The following is a 20,716-nucleotide window of genomic DNA, read 5'->3' as shown; positions in this document are numbered from 1 at the left end:
ATATCCAAGACATGGTCAGCCAGGCCTGACTGACCATAGTCATGATTGCAGATGTATGACTTGTGTTCCTCCAGGTGGATGGTTGCTGATCTGCCCGTCTGTCCAAAGTATGCAAGCGTACAGGAACAGGGTACTTTATAAACTCCAGGCACTGAGAGAGGAGGGAGCTGATCTTTTGTGGAACAGATAAAGGTAGCAAGTTTGTGGTGGGGCTTAAATGCTGTGTGCAGGTTCCACTTTTTTAAAATCTTGGCTATTTTTTCTGATGTACCATGGATGTAGGGCAGCGCTTCCCAAACTGTGGGCCGCAGCCCCCTTGGGGGGGGCCATAGGTTTTGTTGAGGGGGGCCGTGAAATAATGAAAACAAATTTAAAATGTTTTAAGACTAAGTAGATTTTTTTATTTTAAAAGAAACGTATTTAACTTTTATTATTTATTATTTCTTTTTTGTTATTTTTTATATTTTAATGGAAAAATTCACACATTGGTGTTGGTTCACAAACTTTGCTTCCTGCGTATTTCGGTGCTTAATGAATATTAGTAAATATTGCTTATTCATATGCTTCATTTCAAAGCAGTGGTTAATGGTATTTACTTCGAATGCTCTCCAGGGATGCTTCAAATCTTCCTGTCCCTTTCATCACGTGTTCATAATCAGGGACTGTTGATATTGACTTTATATACATATCAAAACTCGTTTTATATTATCAATGTCATCCGAGCTAGTTTTCTGTTACCAATAAAAGTTTTGCATATACTTCACACATGAAAAAAAACTTAAACAAGTTCATGTGGGGAGATAGTAACTGTTTGCAGTGGTAAACAACACGCCCTCCCTAACAGCCACTATACTGCAGAGGCAATAAAAACAAGTACTTTTATTATGCCAGTGAATAAGGTATGAGCAGTCTGTGTAATATATTTCTCAACAAATAGTGCAATTAGAGACAACTGGGATAAAAACACACTAATTAATGAATCACATGTCCCCTCATACAGAAACTATGCTGTATATGTGTGTATAGACTGAAACAAAACCATATGTTGCATGGGCAAACACAGTATCTAACTAAAAACTATTGTTATTAATTAGATGTGTGTGAGTTCGATTTCCCAAGGCAGCAATAAAATTCAACCAAACGTGTTAAAATTCGTAAAAGTGTTAAAACTAAGTAATATATATGTGTATAATGAATGTTATAGCAGTTTCACATATGGAATTCGGTTGAAGAGAGTTAGCATTTCAACTCAATTGTCAGCTATGCTTTTATCTTTTGGTTGTGCGATCTTTTGTTAATACCGCACCAATCATATGCACGTTTTAATAACCTGCCTTTGCTGTCTGTTTTGCGTTAGGCTTAATTATAATTACAGTAAAGGGAGAAAAGTCACAAAAGAGAAAAACGTTCCTGGTCCGGGGATTCCCTGAATAATATCACCACTTACCGATACTGGCACACCACAGACTGATAACAGGAAATTAGTGAAGATATTATTTGATCTATTCTACGTTAAAAAATTTAACCCTGAGATGGATAAGTGGCTGATAAAAAAATAAATAAAAAATCCCACGAACAATCAGAAGAAGCAGAAACAGACTAAAAAAAAAAGGAACAGTATTTCATATTTTACCAGAACAGCCCACATCGTCTTCAGAACCAAACGGTAAGAGGCAAAAAATGTAATATATGCATTTGATTTTTGCAATATTCGCTGTGTATGTTTTGTATTGAATATAAATACAATAAATATTACAATAATATATCTCTCTATTACAATTTTTTTTCGAGGGGGGCCGTGAAATATTTTAATTTTTACAAAGGGGGCCCTGACATCCAGAAGTTTGGGAAGCACTGATGTAGGGTGTGGCGATGATGGCATTTCCAAACTCTTTCTGAAGAGAAGACCAGGGAATGGGGGAGGAACTGATTATTTTTTTTAATACTGTGATCGCTATAGCCATTGGAGAGGAAAGTGTTTTGTATATGGTCAAGCTCAGTTGTAAGGGCAGTTCCACTGGAACAAGGATTGTGGGCTCTCTTGGTTGGAGTTTTAATAATGCCATATTGTTGAGCGGGCGGTGGTAGGAGAGTTTGTGAATGTATCTGCCTGTGTGCGTAGGTTTTCTATATACAGTGAAGGAAAGTGTACCATTAGGAAGGCGTGTAACTAAGGTGTCTAGGAAGGGTAAACAATTGTTCTTTTCCTTTTCCATCGCAAACTGGATTCTTGGATGTAGGCTGTTGAGGTGACTAATGTGTCTAGGCCATGAGGCCAAGTAGAGAACACATCATCTACATATCTTAGCCAGATAGAAGGTTTGAGAGGGACTGAGTCTATGGCTTGTTTTTCAAAATTTTCATATAAAAATTGGCAAGAGGGGATGAGGGGGGGAGACCCATGGAAGTTAACTCTGTCTGCTTGTAGATTTTGTTCTTCCAAGAAAAATAACCAAATTGATGGCAAAGGAAAAGAGATCTAAGATGTCAGAAGGAAAAACGTTTTCTAAGAGTGTTAAGGTATCAATTAAGGGAATATTGGTAAACAGTGAGGAGATATCAAAGCTTACCAATATGTCTGTGTTATTTAAGGTTAGATTTTCTATTAGCGTTTTAAAATGGGTGGAGATTTTTATATAGGATGTGGAAAGTCCAGTGAGGGGGGTCAGAGTTGGCCAGCTGTTTTGACAATTTGTAGCAAGGTGCATTAGTGGCATCTACTATAGGTCATAGTGGGGAATTGGGTTTGTGGATTTTTGGTAAACCATATATTCAGGGGGGACGGGAACAGAAAAGTTTGAGTTTTTTTGTAATGTCCGGCAGCCAGGAAGATACTTTTTTTAAGTAAGTCTTTTTATTTTTTTTGACTTGTGTTTTTGTGGGGCTGTGTTCTAGTGAGATGTAGGTAGAGTGATCTCAGACAATAATCTCCATTTTTCGATTGCATTCCGTGGCATTACCCTTATCTGCTCTGGTGATGACAATACTTTTTTTCTTTCCATAATTTCCTGAGAGCAGGGCGTTGGGCAGATGATAAATTACTTTTTGGAGGCAAAGACTGGGTGAGGATGTTGGTAACGTCAAGTCTGAAGTTATTTGCTATCTCTGGTGCCAAGCGACAGATCCCGCATTCGATATTATACATTACTTCTTTCAGTGCGACTGAGAAATTGTGGCCGAGGCTTAGGCACTGACGGCATCATCGTTGAGCCTTTTGTAAGATAGATTAACTACTGTCTGGAGCAGTTTGAATTTGCAGTTTGGATTTACACAGATTGTTATACTTTTTGATATGTTTATTTTTTATTTTTTGAAATTTTTTCTGTGCAGAAGCTTATGAGATGCCAAAGAGAATGGAAAAAAGTTCAGGGTTAAGTACAGCAGAGAGCTCTGATTGTAAGGAGCCAATGGCGGCATTCGTCTCGGGGAGGGGGCACGAGTAGCAGCGATTTGTTGCCACAGTAGTGCAAAGCTGGTGCGGTTATATATGCGGAGGGCTTTTTTGGAATGAAAGTTGATCTTTAGCTTAACACAGTTGGGTATCACCATTATATCCCGACATATTTTTAAAAAGGCCAGCCTATTTAGTTTCCTAGATAGTCGTAGTTTCGACTTACCATATTGCCTGGATTTGCGTGCTATTTCTTCTTCATGAATTATTAGATTCCTGTGTGGAGGCTTAAGTGCTGTGAGGACATCATGTTGAAGGCTTAATGGATTGTATACAATCGAAAAATGGAGAGTCTGTATACAATCCATTAAGCTTCCAACATGATGTCCTCACAGCACTTAAGCCTCCACACATGGAAAATGGTATGATATTGGTACAATCTTGACACAGAGTGTTAACACCGTTTAACTTATCACAATCTTCATGTGCACAATGAAAAGAGTAGACTCTAATGGTTGGCCGAGTGGTTAGCGTATCAGCTCTCCAGCCAAAAGGCTGCAGGTTCGAATCCCACCGTGGGCATGGGATGTTTGTGATTGTCTGTGGAAATACTAATAGTGGTGGTAGGCGGTGGAGAGTTGTAGAGCAGGTGCCTTCCCTCGACGAGTCTTTGGACTCCCTGAAGGTGTTACATAATAATAATAAATGATATACTATTGCTCCATTCTGCTTATAGTAAGCCTATAAAAATGTGTATCATTATTTGCAATCCTTTGGACACAATGATACCTCTGCCAGCATCTGAAGCCTTCCTGAATGAGCAGGGTGGTTTTGTGAATGCACATAAAATACTACATGTGCCAAATGCAAGTGAAGGATTTGGAAAAGTTGCATCACCTATAAGAACTCAATACTGCCTGTTTGATCATTTTGTCATAATGGGTTCATGTTTATGGTCTTCATTGTTGTGAAGTTTGTTTTATTTGTCCATCAGAACCATGCCTCTTTCTGCAATGTTGTTAGCAACTCTAATGCATTGAACTTTTTTTTTTTACTAACTAGAATGATTTGTCTTCATTTCAGTCAGCAGCATCCGTGCTTAGGAAACCAGTGAGAAGCCCAGTGACAGAGAAGAATCACAGGATGTTTGATGTCCTGAAGTCTTCCAGTTGCATAGAAATGACTACAGTTCGGTCTACTGTCTTTTCTGGACATCTTGAAAGCTTCAACAATTTTTTGCTTCATCTCAAAAGAAACTTTGTTACTGAAAATAAGAAATGCAATTAATCCTCTGAAAGATACAAGAGGTGCCCTAGGAATTTTAGAAGTGCAGGTCTTCCTAGAGGCAGACACAGAAGATGGAGCATGGAACCATCTGCTGTGTCTGCTGTTAGGCTTAACATAGAGCCTAACAGCAAACATGCAGATGCTCAAGATTCCTTCTTTCACATTCTTGACCTTGTTCTTGCTGTTTGCACAATTTTTCCATTCTCTAAATACACATTTGACTTTGTCCATGATGGAGCAATGTGGCTGACATCTGTCAAATAAGCCATATTTCAATTGTCTTCCTGGTAGCAATGCTGCTTGCTGTGATTGCCATTTTTCTAACATAACAAGATTTTTTAACGATGCAAACTTTGACAAACTGTCATGACCCCTAAACATTCAATAAATTTGCTAAAATTTTTACTGAATTTTTTACTTATTATGTATACCAAACTGAAAGTGTGCATACCATTTTATGCACTTTGGCATGATGCAACATCCAATAGAATATTATATTGTGGAATTATACTTGGAGTAACTGACAAGGTTAGAGATCTCAGACTTATAGCAGATAGAAAGTTGAAGTTCAAAGATCACATAACAAAAATTGCAAACAACTCAGAGGATAATTTCGATGTTGAAACAAACATTGACAAGTAAGGATATAGAAGTTATTTTACCTCTCCACAAGGCCTTGATACAATCACACCTGGACTACTATGTGCACATTTGGTCTCCTAGGTTACAAATGGATAAAGTTATGGAAAGGCTGCAAAGAAGGGTATCAGGATTACGGAATGTAGATTATGAGGACAGATTGAGAGTATGTAGAATGCGGACACTGGTGGATAGAAGGAAGAAGGGTGATATGATAGATGTCTCCAAACTTTTGAAAGGGTGTTATAGGATATTGGTTAATAAAATTTTTCATTATATAGAGGACAAGGGGGCAACCATGGAAGTTAAGTTCACGTGCAGTTAAGAAAGGGAAAAGAGCTAGATTTTTCTCTCAGAGCAATGAGAGAGTGGAACAGTTTGCGCGTTGGAGTAATGAGTGCATCTAGTGTGAATAACTTTAAGAAAAGGTATGACAGCTGGTGTGAGTGAGGTACAGTCTCCCTCAATGATTCCTTGACTCCCTAAGGTCTGCTGGGAAAGTATCTTTAAATATTTCAGGTTCCAATCAAATAATTAACATGAAGTATATTTCATTCAGCCCATCAGAAAACAGAGTTGAACAAAAACATCCCATTCTCCATAGCAAACGTTTTCATAGCAACATGTCATCATCATCATCAGCATCAAATTCCTGTCATGTACCCTCAAGGGGTATATGATATGATAGTACAGGATATGATAGTACTACACGAAAAATTTTAATAATTACTAACTTCTTATCCATAATTTTCCTCCAAATCAGTCTGTTACTTGTCAAGACTTCAACATTATCAGATCTTATATTTCTATCATCTAAGGCACTTTGTACCGTATCAATCCACCTATATCTTGGTCTTCCTCTGGGTCGTTTTCCTGCCAACCTGGCAGAGAACACTTGTTTTGCTAATCTTTCCTCTCCCATTCTATTTAAGTGACCATACCACCTGAGATTAGCTCTGCTAATTCCTGGATGCAGACAATGTCAAGTTCTTTCCTAATATCCTCATTTTTAATATGATATTGCCATTGATGCCATCTGTTCACGCCTCTAATCTTTCTCAGGACTCTCATATCTGCGGTCTCTAGTCTTTGGTCAAGTGTTTTACTTCTGACCCAGGTCTCAGATCCATAAGTTAAAACTAGTTTGAACACTGTCTTGTATACAGCTAATTTAATGTTCCGACTAATTTCTCTCTTATTCCATATAAATTTATTCAATTGACTTCCCACCATACCAGTTTTTCTGATTCTGTTGTCTATTTCTATATTTAATTTACCATCTTCAGTAAAAATCGTGCCTAAGTAGCTGAAATGTTTTACTTGTTCCACAGGTTCTCCATTCACAACACAGTTGACATTTTCAATGATTCTGCCTATTTTCATTGATTTTATTTTTTTATTGGAGTTCTGAGTTTTTTTTTATCCTTGCACACAACCTCACTACATGCCTCTCTGGCAGAATCAATCAATGTTTTCTTCAGAGTTTGCCATTGAATCTCCAAGGTTTGATTCCTGTTCTCAAACTCTTTCATTTTCTTTTCAATAATCTTTCTGTATTTTAGTCTACAGTTCACATCTGAGAGCTGCTCAACTTTTATGCGCTTTAAAACTTTCTTACATGTTATTCTTTTCAATATGAAATTCAATTTTATCCTGCTCAAGACTAAATAGTGATCACTTCCAATTTGAAATCCTCTGTACACTCTGGTGTCCTGCACCAGGGAGAAAAAATCACTATCAACAATAACATAGTCAATTAGACTTTTCTTATTCCTAGCCTCTTCTCTCCATGTGAATTTGTGCACATTTTTATGTTGGAAAGTGGTGTTAATAATTAGAAGAAACACACGTATAAACCACAGTGAAAATTATTTAATTGTAAATATTTCATCCTAAGTATCTTAGGACATCATCAGTATAGAATTTAAACAAAATTAGGAATAATATACAGTTAGGGTGCATGATTATAATAGAATCTCATGAAAACGTGCATAACGTGCTAAAGTAGTAAAAAAAAAAAAAAAAAAAAATAGTAAGAACGTCATTGCGGTTTAGGTTTGGTCTGTGTAGTAGGGCTTCAGAACTTTCTTTGTATAAACGTTCAAGTTTAAATAAAGATCTATGTAAAAGTTTAGCCTTTTCCCAATGGATCCTATGGTTTGGATTTTCAATTCCGTGTTGAGAGAGGCCAGATTTCTGCGGTTTAAGAAGACGAATGTGGTCTTGATGTTCCGAGATGCGTTTCTGAACAGACCTACCTGTCTGTCCAAAGTAAGATAATTTGCATGAGCATGGAATCTCATAAACACCAGGTAACATCAAGGGTGAGAATTTGTCCTTAGGAGAAGGTAATGTTGTAAATTTGGTTGATAGGTTTGTAAGTAGTGGCAAAATTGTATTTCTTCATAATTTTAGAAAGACGTTCTGAGATGCCTTTAACGTAAGGTATGGGAATCCTATGCACTTCTTCCTGTCTGGTTTTAAAGTTGTATACAGAAGTGACTGATGATTTTTTGAGTTGTTTTGGGATTATATCCATTTAGGATGGCTGTATTTTTGATAACTTCTAATTCCTGGTTTAAAGATTCTTCAGAGGAGCAGAATTTGTGTGCTCTGGAAACTAGCGATTTAATAATGCCAGATTTCTGAGATGGATGATAAGCAGAAGAATTGTGAATGTAGCGACCTGAGAATGTGGGCTTGCGAAAGACGGACGTGGCGATGGAACCGTCTTCTTTTCTTTTGATGTGTAAATCCAAAAAAGAGATACCCTGTTGAGATTCTTTTTCTAATGTAAAGTTGATGCGATGATGAAGAAGGTTAATTTTATCTAGAAACAGTTGTAATTCAGGTTCGGGATGATTCCAGACTGCAAATACGTCGTCGACATATCTTAACCAAATTTTTGGTTTGGGTTCAAAAGTGAATATTTTTTCCTCAAGGTGTTCTATAAACAAATTTGCTAGGTTTGGTGATAAAGGAGATCCCATTGCTGTTCCTTCCTCTTGCTTGTAAATTTGACCTTTCCAGGTGAAGTAACCTGATGCAATAACAAGCTTGAACAATTCAACTATATTGGATGGAAATTTTTGAGTTAGCAATTCTATTGTTTCTTTAGGGGAATGTTTGTGAAGAGGGAGACAATGTTGGAGCTGATTAACAAGTCAGTTTTTGATAGTTGAATGTCTTTAATTTTTGTGTGAAACTCAGTAGAATTTTTGATTGAAGAGACTGAGTGGCCTATGTGAGGGTGGAGAATGTTAGATAAGAATCTTGATAACTTGTACGTTGGACAGCCGATACAGTCTACGACGGGTCTAAGTGGAACATTAGTTTTGTGTAGCTTAGGTAAGCCATAAATTCTAGGCGGTCTTGCATGGTATGTCTTAAGTTTTTTGATTGTTTCTTCATCTAAGGAGGAAGGTTTTTTTTTTTTACTACTTTAGCACGTTATGAAAGTTTTCATGAGATTCTATTGTAATCATGCGCCCTAACTGTATGTTATTCCTAATTTTGTTTAAATACTGTACTGATGATGTCCTAAGATACTTAGGATGAAATATTTACAATTAAATAATTTTCACTGTGGTTTATACGTGTGTTTCTTCTAATTATGAACGCACCACAGGTTTTGTTATTTAAAAAACATGGTGTTAGTCATAACCAGTCCATCCTGAGCAGAAATCCAACAGATATTTGCCATTATTACTAGCTTTGCTCTTTTCTCCAAATTTTCCCAAAATATTTTTGTATGTCTCACAATCATTTCCTACTCTGCTATTTAGATCCCCAACAAGGACCAACTTTTCCTTTTTCATTGTGTCAGTTGCTTTTTCTAAAGCGTCAAAAAATTCCTCCATTTCTACCTTAGTAAAACCTTCTGTAGGACCATAGGCACAAATAAGTCTCATTGTCCAGTTCCCCATTCTCATATTTGCCCACATTACTCTACTTGACACTGACTGCCATTCAAGAAGATTAGCTTCGTATTTTGTGTTGAATACTATGGCTACTCCTTCTTTTCCTTGATTGTCATTGCCTGAATATAACATTTTGTATTTATTGCTCAGAAAGATCTCACCAGTTTTGGTCTTTTTTGTTTCAGTCACCCCTATTATGTCGATCTGGTACTTATCGAATTCCTCAGCTAGCTCCATTTCTTTGCCATTCAGGCTCCTTACATTGATAGTACCGATCTTTAACTCTGGTGATGTTGAGTTGGGGTTTGTTTTCAGATTTGTTCCAGTAGCTGACTTTTCACTGTTTGCCCTGGTTCCCTGGCGAAAACAACGGGGACCTTGTTTAACTGGGCGACGCCCCAGCCGGCATGAAATTTTGTCATGTTTTACCATCATTTTTAATTTTTTTTTTTATTTTGGTTTAACCAATAAGAATACAATTTGGTCGGCTAAATCCCAAATTACCAGCCCATCCTTGTTCGTTCAGTATCAAAGTAGATACCCAACAGGGTGCACCACGAGAAGGTGAGGATTGGACATTAGGTCAGAAGCCCTGGTCGGTTCTCCGCATTCCTTTAAAGGCTATGTGGAGGTCTCCTCTCAGTTATACAGCTTTGACCCTTAAGCACCCCTAGCAACATGTTACTTATGTAAAAAAAAAAAAAAATTTTTTTTTTCTTCTCTTTTCTCAACTGCAGTTTTTTTTTTCCTATCTGACAAGGCATTTTTATTAATATTTTACAGAGAATAATATGAATCTTAACAGTACTGTAGATTTCAGAATATCATTAGTCTAGATATGATGACAAGTTGAAAAACGCTTAAAATATGCAACATACCTCACTACTTTCAAATTGCTGCTGTAATAAAACTTCTAAGGAATTTAAACGATTAACTACTTCATCTACTGTATGCTGTAGTCTGATTACTGCAAGTGCTAACTGTTCATTAACATCTGATGAAGTTCTGGGAATTACACCACCTCCTTGCCCATGACCACCACCACCTGAAGCACCTCCTCTTACGTAAGTAGGCTGCACATTTGGATTAACATTACCTATAAATGAAAGGATATGCAAGTTATACACGTCATATTCTTCCTGAAACAAGTATAATTTCAATTCAGAACTTATAAAGATGATTGTAATTGTGCGCATAAGTGTAAGTATGAATATTATTTTTAAATTTCTCATATAGATATGTGTAAAAAAATTTCACAGTCTCTGTTATTTACTTATTGCATTTCATTATATAACATAAAAAGTAAATTTTTCTAAAGCTAAGAAACCTAAAAAGATATTTATCAAATTTGTGTATGACATAGGAAGAGAATTAATGTTTAATCCTTTGGATGACAAAACAGTTTTTAATCTGTATCTTGAATGAAGAAGATGATTGAGAAAATTAAGTTCCTATTAAATCACATAATAAAATTTTCTTTTAAATTAAACATTATAATGTCCAACTTAAAAAATACAGCAATTCTTCATTTAACATGGCATATTTGAATTTTATGGACAAAAGGACTTATATGTGGTGGCTTGCACTTGAATAAAATTAGGCGTGTCTGGAGAAAAATGACATTCAATGACAGAATGGAGTGTAAAATCAGGAAAATGAGGGTTAAGAGGAATATATATATATATATGTTTATAGGTACTTTGAGGTAAGACCTCATTGATGGTGGAGGATATAGTTAAGTACAAAAATGTAAGGGATACAATATTTTCAGAGAGAATACAGAGAACAAAACAGGAAGAGGATATTGTTGATGATAGAAGGATCTGGTAGTTAGCTAGTGTATAGAATTTTCAGTTAAGAAAGGGTACATGTGAAACTACAGACCAAGCAATTATGACAAACTCAGGAAATACTTTGGAGAAGTGTTTTGGTATAAGAAGGAAAAGATATTAGTGGAGTATAAGAAATGGCAAAGTGATACTTGAGGGTAGTAACAGTAAAGTAGTATCCAAGGCCAGGAAAATAAAATGAAAGAGCAGTATCATTAAGCAAAAGATGTAAAAAGAGGGGAGGTGAATGATGTCGTAGAGGGAATGAACAGAGATATGTGATCAACAAGCACAGGGGTGATACAGAGCAAAAGCAAGAAATGTAACCAGGTAGTAAAAAAGGCAAAAAATCACATTATGAAAGGAAATTATCCAAACAGGTTAAAGGAAATCTCAAAAGTTCTTTTGCTATGTAGCAAGGAAGAATTTGATTCTCTTACAGCAAAGCATACTTTGTCAAGGGAAAGTGTTGCCTTTAGCAAGCTTTTCATGCTTTATAATAGAATGATATGGCAGGAATTTGATGATGATGATGATGATAATAGAATGATGGCAGAATTGGATAAAGGAAATGTTGATTGCTATACATCTGAATTTTTCCAAGGCATTGTGACAGTTTAAAAAGATGGGTATGCAAAATAGATTTGTGCCATGGATAGGAGAGTGGCTGACTGACAGGTTTCAGAAAGAGATGTAAAAGAGTCTTGAGCCTAAGAGAAGGAAGAGGATGATCAGAAATATACCACATCACTATATCTGTACTTGAGCCATTGTTAACTTACTAATGATACCAGAGATGGTCCATAGGATAATATTCAGTTATCTGCTCATGGAATAAAACTGGGGAGTATAAGGGACACTGTTCCTGCAAACTGATTTGTATATACTGTTTGTCTGTTCAGAATGTGGAAGAGTCATTACTAATACCATGTTTCCATAACACTACTTCAAGCTATTGTTAATGGTGATGTTTTCGTGTTTGTTCAGGATACAAGAGCACACAGGGGATTTCAAATAGGAAGAGATCACTATGTAAAATAAAAATGAATATCATTGAAAGAACAATACATGAGAAATTTCAGAAATAAAATATAAAGAAAGGTTTTGAAAACAAGAATAGAAACGGTGCAGACTCAGTGGAAAATTCTGAACAAAGCTTTCAACAATTCAGCCAGAGAAGTGTGTAGCTGAAGGATAGGAAATTAAAAATAATCATAATCTAAAATTATGAATCTTTATACAATATTTTATGTTTGTATATTATTATTGTAAAAATAAAATGTAAAGCATTTGAAAATTGATGTACTTACTAGAATCAGATAATTTGTAATAATTTCAGTCTTCTTTATTTCTTCTTCATCATCATCATCAAATTCCTGCCATGTACCCTCAAGGGGTGTACAGGATATGACAGTACTACATGAAAAAATTACATCATTACTAACTTCTTCTTTCATCATTACTTATTATTTCTTCTTGTCCATGTAATTCATATCTGTTAAGTGTTGAGATATCTTCTGTTCTTTGTGGAGACATTCGCTTTAAGCTAACGAAAACAACATGTCAGCCATTACTAGATAACTTCTTGATTGCCGTTTACATGAAGCGTGCATGCTCAACGAGGAGATAGATGGATGATTGAATATTAATAGATTACAAAAAGGAACCATAGCACTGTGAATCTTTAAACTGGAAAAGTTGAGACTGTCAATGTGTTTAGTAAATACACCCTCTGTCCAAAGAGAAAACCGTACTTTTGATAGAAAATAAAACACAGGCCAATTATAATTATTCAATTGATTTATTTCAATCAATATACTCTCCCTGAGCTTCAATACAGAGTTTGGCATGGTCAATTAATTCGTTAAATGAGTTTTTTATATTGGTTTTTGGGAAACTGTTCCGGTTTGTGATTACTGTCGCTTGAACATTTTCAATGGTGTCATATCGCTTTCCTTTCATCGGCAAATGAAGTCACAGGGTGCTAAATCAGGTGAATACGGCGAGTGATCCAACACACAAACTTGGTTTTTGCTCAAAAACTGTCTCACAATGTTCGAACAATGAGATGGTGCATTATCGTGCAAAAGTGATCAGCTGCTTGCATCACAATATTCATGCTGTACACGAAAAATTCTTGCTATCAATCATTTCAAAACTTCAAGATAAACCTCACCATTGACCATTTGGCCAGGTGGAACGAATTCTTTGTGGATAATGCCCTTGGAATCGTAGAAACAAATCAGCATTGTCTTTACTTTTGACTTCTCCAAACAACTTTTTTTCAAATGCCCCTCTTCTGGTGGTCTCCACTCAGCACTCTGTTTTGGGCTCATACTCAAAACACCATGTTTTGTCACCAGTAACGATCATTTCAAGGAAGTTTGAGTCCTTACGAGCGGTTTTAATGAGGTCCTTACAGTGTTCAATTTGATACATTTTTTGGTCATCGGTCAACTTGTGGGGAACAATTCGCGAATTCAATTTACGAAGACCCAAACTCTCGATCAAAATGTTGTGCACAGATGATTTTGGAATCCCCAATTCATCTTCAATCAATCTCACAGACAATTTCGGGTTTTCTTTGATGAAATCACACATTTTTTTGATGTTAACTTCGCTCAGTCCAGTTTTTGGACGGCCCGGCTTTTTGTCGTCCTCAAGCGTCTCACGACCACTTTGAAATCGCTTAAACCACTCATGTAAACTTGAGTACAGGATAAGCATTCAACACCGTATGCTTTTTGAAGCATTTGATGCATTTCGGTAAAACTTTTACCAAGTTTAACACAAAAGTCAATCACAGCTCTCTGTTTGAAACTCATTTTCCGACCGTTTGTCAAAACACGCCGTCACTCTTGGCATTATAACGCGGCTTTTCATGAAACAAATGTCATAAACAGTTAACACAACACTAATGAAGGTTGCCGCTTTCGACAACAAAAAGATACAACAGCTGGTGCCCCTAGTTTCTTCTATTTCCAAAAAGTTCGGTTTCTTTTTGAACAGAGGGTGTAAAAAAAGGTATTGTAGTTGATGTTCTAATTCAATGTTTGAGGAAATGCTGAATGAAAAGTTTTGTCTTATGTCTTAAGGATGCCAGATCTATTTGCTATTCTATAGGAAAAAGTAATGGAATTGCTGAAATCCAAAACTGTAAAGTAGTTTAACATGAAGAACTCTACTTTAGACTTATTTATGAAATAGTAGAAGAAACTGTTTTTCTCTGGTAAAGAATTGGTAATTTTGCATTATATTGAATTGTGAGAGGTGGGAATATTTTTGCTCTAGTGAGGCAGAGAGGATGATTGGAGGAGCCGTATGCTAAATGGGGAGATAAAAAAAAGTATCCCTTGGAAAAGAAGAAGTAAATTTTATATTTTTACAAATAAATCAGTAATAGAATGAGTGATTTTATTATTATTATTTTTTTTTTTTTGAATAAGAAAATCTTTAAAGGGTATACTTATTTTTGAAGGCCTTGGATACAATTAGTTTTGTACTTATTTATATAATTTTATTTAAAATGTATATAATGTTTTAGTTTCATTAAATGTATTGTATATATTTTTATTTGATAGAGTCGATAACTTTCCAGATTCTAAAAGAAACAGTTAAAATTCATTGCACCAATCAGATGAACTCTTGTGTAATTACTTAACACTTGGAGTTAAAACAATCTCTTTACAGAGATATAGCATAAATGGTGGAGCTGATAGTGCTTTTTAAATACCGTATCTGCCGGCGTATAAAACACATTTTTTTCCTTTGAAAATAGGTCTGAAAAACAGGGTGCGTCTTATACACCGATACTCAGTTTCTTATTACTTTCATTATTTCTGGAAATTTTCTCTGTTCCGAGTTACGCGATTTCTTTCTTGCTTCTTTGCGGTGAGTGAGAGCATTCCAGTTACATAGAGTTCAGTGGATGTGCATGCACTGTCATCGACGATCACAGCTGTGTCCCTGTTCGTTTAAACTTTGCAATTGTTGTCGCGGTTGTTGTGAACGGTGATAAATTTCTGCCATTAAATTTTCTCTAAATTTCTTGGCAAATTATGGCTGGAAAACGTCGACATTGCTACAATATTGCATACAAGCTACGCGTGTGATTGCATATGCTAAAGAACATGGAAACAGGGCTGCAGAGGCATGTCAGGCCACTCCCCACGTGAGAAAAGGATAAGAACTTGGTGGAATCAGGAAGAGGATCGAAAAAATCTTTTTTTCCTAAAAAATGTGTACAAAAAAAAGGGGTTGCGTTTAAATAATAAATAAATAAACAAAACTTAAAATTTCATGGCCAACTCAAGAATTCGTGAGGTGGTCCTTAAAAAAAAAAATCATATCAAAAGTGCCTGCAAAGTAAGTCAGCAGGTACTCTAACAGAGCAGCGAGAGAAAAATAACAAAGCCACATGTAAAAATAGCTTTAAACCAAAGTCAGAGTGGACTTGGTAAGAATACAGATGATAAAAATCATGAAGGGCAAAATTTTTAGACTACTGAAAAGCTTAAGGAAATACTTTATAAAATGAATCAGAGATAAAAGTAACAAAAACTGAAGATATTCTGGATCACTGGAGTACTTTTTAAGCCTGGTTAGCTTGGTTAACATACCAGCTATTCTATCACCTGGCTGTGGGTTTAAATCCTGCCATAGGTATGGATGTTGGTGAATGTATATTGGTATGAAGGCCTTCAGTTTCAATCCCTCGGTGTCAGACCATGTCCATCCCTGCTTACTGGAGGCCTGAAGTGGTTTGAAAAAAATTCCATGTTGGCCTCTAGATCAAGGTGTTTCCAGATTATATAAGAAAATATAAAAATAAAAACCTGTGTCTGTTTTATGGCGCTAATGTAATATAAATTTACAATTTTTCTGGACAAGAAAGCAAAAAAAAAAAATAATAAATAAATAAATAAAATACTTTGAAAGATCATTAATTGAGATAAGTAGTACAAAAGTGGTAGAAAATAGCTAGTCCGATTGCCCGAGTGGTTAGCGTATCGCTCTCCAGCCAAAAGGCTGTGGGTTCGAATCCTGCATGAACATGGATGTTTGTGACTGTCTGGGAAAATACTAGTGGTGGGCAGTAGATGGTATTGGTGCAGTTGCGGTAAGTTGTAGTTGGTGGAGACAGAGAGTTGTAAAGCAGGTACCCTCCCTCGATGAGTCCTTGGACTCCCTGGAGGTCAAGTAATAATAATTTTTAAATATTCAAGAGGAATGAATCAAGAGTAAATATCAATACTTTAAGGCAGGGGGAAAAAAAAACATCATGTACCTGAACTGTGGAAAGATGGAGATATGAAAGTTTTACAGTGGCTGCACTGTATAATTCAGAAGATCTGTCAGAAAGTTTAATTCTAGATGATCAGAGTACATTTCTCATAGTACTCATCTATAAAAAGGGAAATATAGCAATGTTAGAATTACAAAGGATTTTTAATTGTTAAACCAATTCTTGTATGTACCATGTATTCCTGTTTCTTTGATTTGCTTGTTTCTATGCACTGATGATGTACTGTTATTTTTCAGTACGAAATATCTGTACTTTCATTTCATTAAAATTAATTACTGTGGTTATTGTCTAATTTGTCGTTGAAAATCTTAGATTATTGTCATTAAACTGCTCTTTTGTAGCTGTTGTGATTCCTAAGTAGCTACAGTGTGAAAATGAAATCAGGCAGTTAGGTACTGAGATTCAGATCAATTTTTATCTAATGCTTTAACCAAACTTTTCTCATGAGATCTGGTTCATTATAAAAGTGTGGCAATATTTCTTACTGGTATAAATCTTTTTTTTGGGAAGGTCATATTTTCTTTACACAATTTTCTGTCTTGTCCTGCCAAAACCACAAAAGCAGCAATGTTTTCTAAATCCCTCTTGGATACCCAGGAGTAATAATGCAATTAGATTTAAATCATCATAAATATTTCAATAGTAATCCATATTATTTCTATCATCTTGGACATATTTTAATGTTTATTGCATGTGCAACTGATATTGGAGGGCTTCTTCTATTATTATAATGTTTAAAAAAAAAAAAAAAAAAAAACCTGCTTTTGAGCTTTTGTTTTGGAAAAGTTAAACGATATCAAAGCACATGTTAGTCCTAGTTGATAAAAGACAGGTTCAAATGTTCAAACCCTGCCTCCATTTATTTTCAAAGTATAGCTACATGCCTCGAGAGTACTAGCAGTTACAAAAAAGGCAACTATATTAAGTCATTTAGAATTTCAATTACAATAACTTTTTAATTTGTTGACCAACATTATTTTGATGTTATAAAATAAAGCTACTAAATATAGAAAAGAAATAGATTTTTATTAATTTCTGTGTAGTAACACAAATCATTTGGGGATTGGGGAGGTAATTAGTCTCACCTCAAAGCTAGTTTGTTGAAGATTTGGGAAGCTGGCTGTATTAATATACCAGTAATCCCAAAAGAAATTACTCTTATCAGAAAAATTTTCAGGTTTTTCAAGATATGAAATTGCTAAATTCAAAAAATTTTTCCCAATAGCAATAATTGCATCTATTGCTTTAGTATGGAGGATACCTATACCTTATCTCTTCTTGCATTTATATATTACATAAATAAATCATGATGGAATAAGTCTGCCATGTTACCTACTGCTCATCCACTCAATCCAAGAAAGTATTTGTTATTGTAGCAAACTCATTAATTCATATGTTATTTGTTTATTATATGTTTTATTTATTATTATGTTTATTATATAAATATGTTAATTATTTATTATCTAATGGTTCATTATCTAAAGTGATTAGAGAAGCTTATAATTTAAGGATCACAGTTTTTACAGATTAATTGCATAATTAAAAACAATGTGAAGGAAGAAACAAAATTACTATAACAATACACAAACATTACTTACTACTTCTAAACAGCATGATTGATAATCTGCTGCTACACTACTGACAACTTTTTTTTTTCTTTTTTTATGCGATGCAAACATCTGATGAACACAATCTACTGAGACCTGACACAGGTAAGCATATTCTGGATATACCGCTTTATGGAATGTTACATGCCAAATTTTGGAGATTTTAATTTAAAGCAATATAAAAAGTAATTTAAGGGGAAAAAAAAGTATCATATCAAAGTCAAGTCACTGTCACAGCAGTTCAATGATATTTAGAAATAATAAGCAATTTTTATGCCTATCATTATACTTTATATAACTTTAAAAGTAAAAAAAAAAAAAAAAAGCTATATAGTTAACCATCAGAGAGGTATGCTAATTTTTTTTTTATTTTTATTTTAAAAATGCCTAGTGAAGTTGAGCACTGAGCAGTCTCAGGTTATTTTAAATCTGAAACTGAAGTAATCTTAATTTATAACTTAAAATTTTCAGAAATATGTTAATTATTTATTATCTAATGGTTCATCACCACTAACCTTGTTCTTGTTGTGGTCTCACAGAATGATCACCACTATCAACAGGCACAGGATTTCCTCTTGGAACAGGATTGTGATCTCCTCCACCTCTAGCTTGTATACTAATATCTTCTTTTTTATCTGCTACTTCTTTTACATTGTCATTGAAATCATATGGTGAAATATCATCATTAAATGCTGTATTTTCATGTGAACTGCACCTACCACTATCTCCACCATCTTGCACAGAATCATGATTTTCACTGAAACCATTGGATGAAGCACTCAAAGGAAAATAGGATGGGACATGATTTGATGTGTCGGAGAGACCATTAATAGGATCTTGAACTACACCCTTTGCTTCCAGTAAAACTTTACATAGCATGTTATCAAGATCATCATCATGTGGACTTTTTTTACCAAGTCTAACTGAAATTTCCTGAAATAATATCAGTACATTTTTTTTTTAAATTTAATCAAGTTATTTAGCAAATGAAAATAAAATTTCAATTACAAACACATTACATTGATGTGTTAGAAACCGCTACATAATTTATCTTCTCTGGTATACTATTTTTATATATATACATATATTTATTTATTTTTTGAGTGGTAGTTCCAATTATAGATGAAATATTATATTTTCATTAAGTTAAAATATTAAATTTACATTTAATATTTTAACTATTATGTTAAAATATAAGTAAATATAATATATAATAAATAAAATAGAATGTTAAAATTTATGAGGGTTGTTCGATAAGTCCGTGCAAAAATGAAGAAAACAATTTTTTTGGGACAGCATTTTTTATTTTTCGACATAGTCTTCTTTGAGGTCTGTACACTTAGTCCAACGACACCCGAGTTTTTTGATCCCGTCCATATAGTATGATTTGTCCAACTCTTCAAAACAGGCAATTGTTTCGGCAATTACCTCATTGTTTGATGAAAATCTCTTTCCTGCCAGCCATTTTTTCATGTTTGGAAACAGATAGTAGTCTGAGAGGAGCCAAATCTGGAGAGCAAGGGGTATGCGAAAGGACTTCATAGTGTAAATCGAACAATTTTGCAGTCACAATTGCAGAAGAGTGCAATTGTGACTGCAATTGCACTCTTCTGCAATTGTGACTGCATTGTGAAAAAGAAGATTCTGAAAAAGAATCTTCTTTTTCACCAAGTGTGGTCGTTTTTCCTTTATTTCATTATTTAAACGATCCAGCAAAGACACATAATACACTCTGGTAATTGTTTTGCCCTTTTCCAAGAAGTCTATGAAGACTGTGCCACTAGCATCCCAAAAGACGGTGGCCATAACCTTTCCTGCTGAAGGAAAGGTTTTCGCTTTCTTTGGTAGAGATTTTCCGCTTGTAACCCATTATTTTGACTGTTCCTTGGTCTCAGGCTGGTAGTGACAAATCCATGTTTAGTCCACTGTTATGAAACAAAGCAAAAATTTCTCTGGATTCCGTTGAAACAGCTTCAAGCTGTCCTTGCAACAGTTCACAAGTTGACGCTTTTGATCCGGTGTGAGCAAATGCGACACCCATCTTGCAGATAGGTTTCTGATATGTAAATGTTCATGTAAAATATAATGTATGTGGTCATTTGAGATATCCACAGCCTTAGCAATTTCACGTACCTTCACTCTTCTATTATCCATCACCATATCATGGATTTTTTCAATAATTTCTGAAGTAGTCACCTCAACAGGGTGTCCAGAACGTTTAGCGTCACTTGTGCTCATATGGCCACTTCGAAAGTTACTAAACCACTTATAAACCGTTCTAATCGAAGGTGCAGACTCACCATAATGTTTATCAAGCTTAGCTTTGGTTTCTTGAGCCGTTTTGCCTTTCAAAAAGTAATGTTTAATCACTACACGAAATTCTTTCTCATCAATTTTTCACAAACCACAGTACTTGCTCGATTCAAATGAACGCCAAACACAGAGTAATAGATCTATCTGACTGAAACTAAGTGTGTGATCCTCCAACGGTTGCCAGCAACTAAAAATAACCTCGATACATACTGGTGGTGGCATCTCTTCAATTTTGCACAAACTTATCGAACAGCCTTCATAAATAAATAAAATGTTTCTCTATAAGGGGAACTGATCATATAGTATACGTTCAAATTATAATATATGTTCTTATTATTTAAATTTGAATGCATTTTAATTACATGGCTAAACTAGTGTGTGTGTGTGTGTGTGTGTGTGTGTGTGTGTGGTTGTTTAATAGACAC

The 20,716-nt window shown here is 35.0% G+C and overlaps 1 protein-coding gene across 1 annotated transcript in view; it reads right to left on the bottom strand.

Moving 5' to 3' along the window:
• The window catches only part of LOC150093633 (acyl-CoA-binding domain-containing protein 5-like), a 102,762-nt gene that overhangs the window by 6,049 nt on the left and 75,997 nt on the right, over positions 1-20,716 (bottom strand). The window contains exons 6-7 of the mRNA XM_090412715.1: positions 18,494-18,911; positions 10,116-10,333 (exon numbers count right to left, since the gene is read on the bottom strand). Coding sequence (XP_090268841.1) covers positions 10,116-10,333; positions 18,494-18,911 — 636 coding nt within the window. The remainder of the gene's footprint in view (positions 1-10,115; positions 10,334-18,493; positions 18,912-20,716) is intronic.

Source organism: Typopeltis vanoorti, chromosome 23 (genome assembly GCF_054136105.1).
Source record: "Typopeltis vanoorti isolate ZY-2024b chromosome 23, IOZ_Tvanoo_1.0, whole genome shotgun sequence".
Lineage (NCBI taxonomy): Eukaryota > Metazoa > Arthropoda > Arachnida > Uropygi > Thelyphonidae > Typopeltis > Typopeltis vanoorti.
This window is presented reverse-complemented; position numbering and strand designations above follow the sequence as displayed.